The following is a 2,500-nucleotide window of genomic DNA, read 5'->3' as shown; positions in this document are numbered from 1 at the left end:
TTCCTGGTTGATTATGTAAACTGTAAAATTATTGTCCTTCCCTTGGTGATTGATTGTGAAACCAGAAATGCATCACATGGTTAGATCATAGAACTGCACTTTTTGCCATATATGGTGCAGTGGATTATATGCATATATCTAATATGGATGACCAACTGACATGATCAACGAATTGTTTCATTTATTAGTGATGTCTACTAAATTTAACATTACTCACGTCACTCAACATTTGTTTCACCAAAGATTGAGTGAAATAGACAAAAACTCAAATAATAATAGGCTTTGAACACCCAGTTCACAAATTACACAAACCTTAATGCCGGGGAAGCCAAGTAGACCAGTGCAACCAACTTTGCACTCGCAGGGACCTTCTGGGGGTGCTGCCTGCTCCCGGGAAGTGCACTGATTTATGGAGAAGAAAAAGTAGAAAGTTAGAAGATGAAGCTGAAACTTATCAGCACAAGGGACATTAATTTATATATTTATTAATTTCCATGTGATCCTTAAAAAGGTTACCCCAGAGTAAACTTTAAAAATGGGAATCGATGGTGTCATAAAGCACAGTATTTTGAAAATGTCTACAATCATGGTAAAATTAGGCCTTTGTTTGTGTAATCGATTCAGACCTTGGCAAGACTCCAACTAAGAAAACGAGAGAACTCGGGCTAACAGTGAGCGTTGGCTGCACAGGAGTTAATACGGATCTGTATAGATGGGACATTTAAAACTGTATGTGAATGAGATACTCACAAGTCTAAAGCCGCTGTCACACCTTGACGATTTAGCCAGCGTATGCCAACGTAGAAAAAATTGGTCTAAAACGCTAGCACACGTCGAATACGTTATGGGTAAGTTTGGTATACGTAAAGAGCACGCTGGCATACGTCGTAGTATGCCGAGCTCGTCGACAAATTTTAACATGCTTCAAATTTTTCGACGTATGCCAGCGTATGACTCACACGTTCCGCATACGCTGGCCATAAGTTGTAGGCACGTCACGCGATCGTTGACACATGTCGACACACGTTACTTGTAAGTTACTCATAAGTCGAAACACGTCGAGGTAATGTTTAGCGTCAAGTGTTCCAGACTCCATGTTTTTTTTTGTTTTTCTTTTCGTCAGCATGACGGTGATGTTCACACTTCGATTTTTATCTTGCCAAAACGAAGTTTTTGCAAGATATGTTAGTCAGCTTGTATGTTTTTTTTTTGTTTGTTTGACTGTAATCATGAATAAAAAAATTCTGCAGATCACAGTTATCATTGGAAATTTTTGTAACTTTGCATATCAGAGGACTATAGAGGTCCCTTTCAGCGCATAAAATTTTGAAGGTCAAGGTCAAAGGTCAAGGTCACTGTCACAAATCAGGGGAGTCGATGAAACCCTTATTTTTTGAGTAATTTTGATCGGATCGTCTTCAAACTTCATGGGATTATAGTTCATGGTCTGGCGCTCAGCTGATTAATTTTTGGTGGCGATTGGCCTTGACCTTCATGATTAGTGCCTAAGGTCAAACATATTTGACCCCAAGGTCAAATTTTCAAGTTTTAGGAACCATATCGTGTAGTACCTCAAATTGAACACCTCGATGACTGCTTTCTAGATAAGTCGAGTTTGAGACATTATGACGTCATTTGGTGACGTTATGAGGCAAACGCATATTTTTCATGGTTACTCTGTAGAACGATTCTCATCGGAATCTCTCGTAGGCAGATATTCCTCAAGGAGTCACTCCTAGTGGATAGCAGGCAGCTCTGTTCACCTCAGTATGAAGTTGAAGAAGTTACACGTGGTCACCTTTTGGCAAGATACGGGTCAGGGTGACATTGGTTTATTTTTTCTTCGGCATGACGGTGATGTTGACACTTCGATTTCTAGTGCGGTTATAATATAATATAATTAATAGGCTGCCGCTCAACGATTTAAATCATAACCACACTAGAAATCGAAGTGTCAACATCACCGTCATGCTGAAGAAACCCCCCCCCCCCCCAAAAAAAACCATGGAGTCTGGAACACTGACGGGTTCCTCCTGTGTGAACCCCATTTTTATATACCAATTCCCCTAAACGCTGCCAATACGCCATTATATGGTAACTGTAAGTTAGAAACACGTTCAGCAAGTTCTATGGTCATCCGGAAGATGTCAAATACATCTACATACGTCAATATGCGTTGGAGATACATTACACATAGGTTCAAAGCACGTTACTCAAAGGTTAGAAATATGTTTTGGGTACGCTAAACATTACCTCGACGTGTTTCGATTTATGAGTAACTTACAAGTAACATGTGTCGACGTGTGTCAACGATCGCAAAACGTGCCTACAACTTATGGCCAGCGTATGCGGAACGTGTGAGTCATACGCTGGCATACGTCGAAAAATTTTCAGCATGCATAAAATTTGTCAACGTTCTCGGCGTATACGACGTATGCCAGTGTGCTTCAGCGTGCTCTTAACGTATACAAAACTTACCCATAACGTATTCGACGTGTGC

The 2,500-nt window shown here is 40.4% G+C and overlaps 1 protein-coding gene across 1 annotated transcript in view; it reads right to left on the bottom strand.

Moving 5' to 3' along the window:
- LOC147026068 (uncharacterized) overlaps nt 1–2,500 on the bottom strand; it is a 155,475-nt gene that overhangs the window by 81,686 nt on the left and 71,289 nt on the right. Inside the window, exon 8 of the mRNA XM_085881096.1 lies at nt 313–402. Coding sequence (XP_085737222.1) covers nt 313–402 — 90 coding nt within the window. The remainder of the gene's footprint in view (nt 1–312; nt 403–2,500) is intronic.

The sequence above is a fragment of the Eptatretus burgeri genome, chromosome 5 (assembly GCF_056783735.1).
Source record: "Eptatretus burgeri isolate ZD-2024b chromosome 5, Ebu_testis_v1, whole genome shotgun sequence".
Taxonomy (NCBI): Eukaryota; Metazoa; Chordata; class Myxini; order Myxiniformes; family Myxinidae; genus Eptatretus; species Eptatretus burgeri.
The sequence above is the reverse complement of the archived record's forward strand: the minus strand, read 5'-3'. Positions and strand labels throughout refer to the sequence as shown.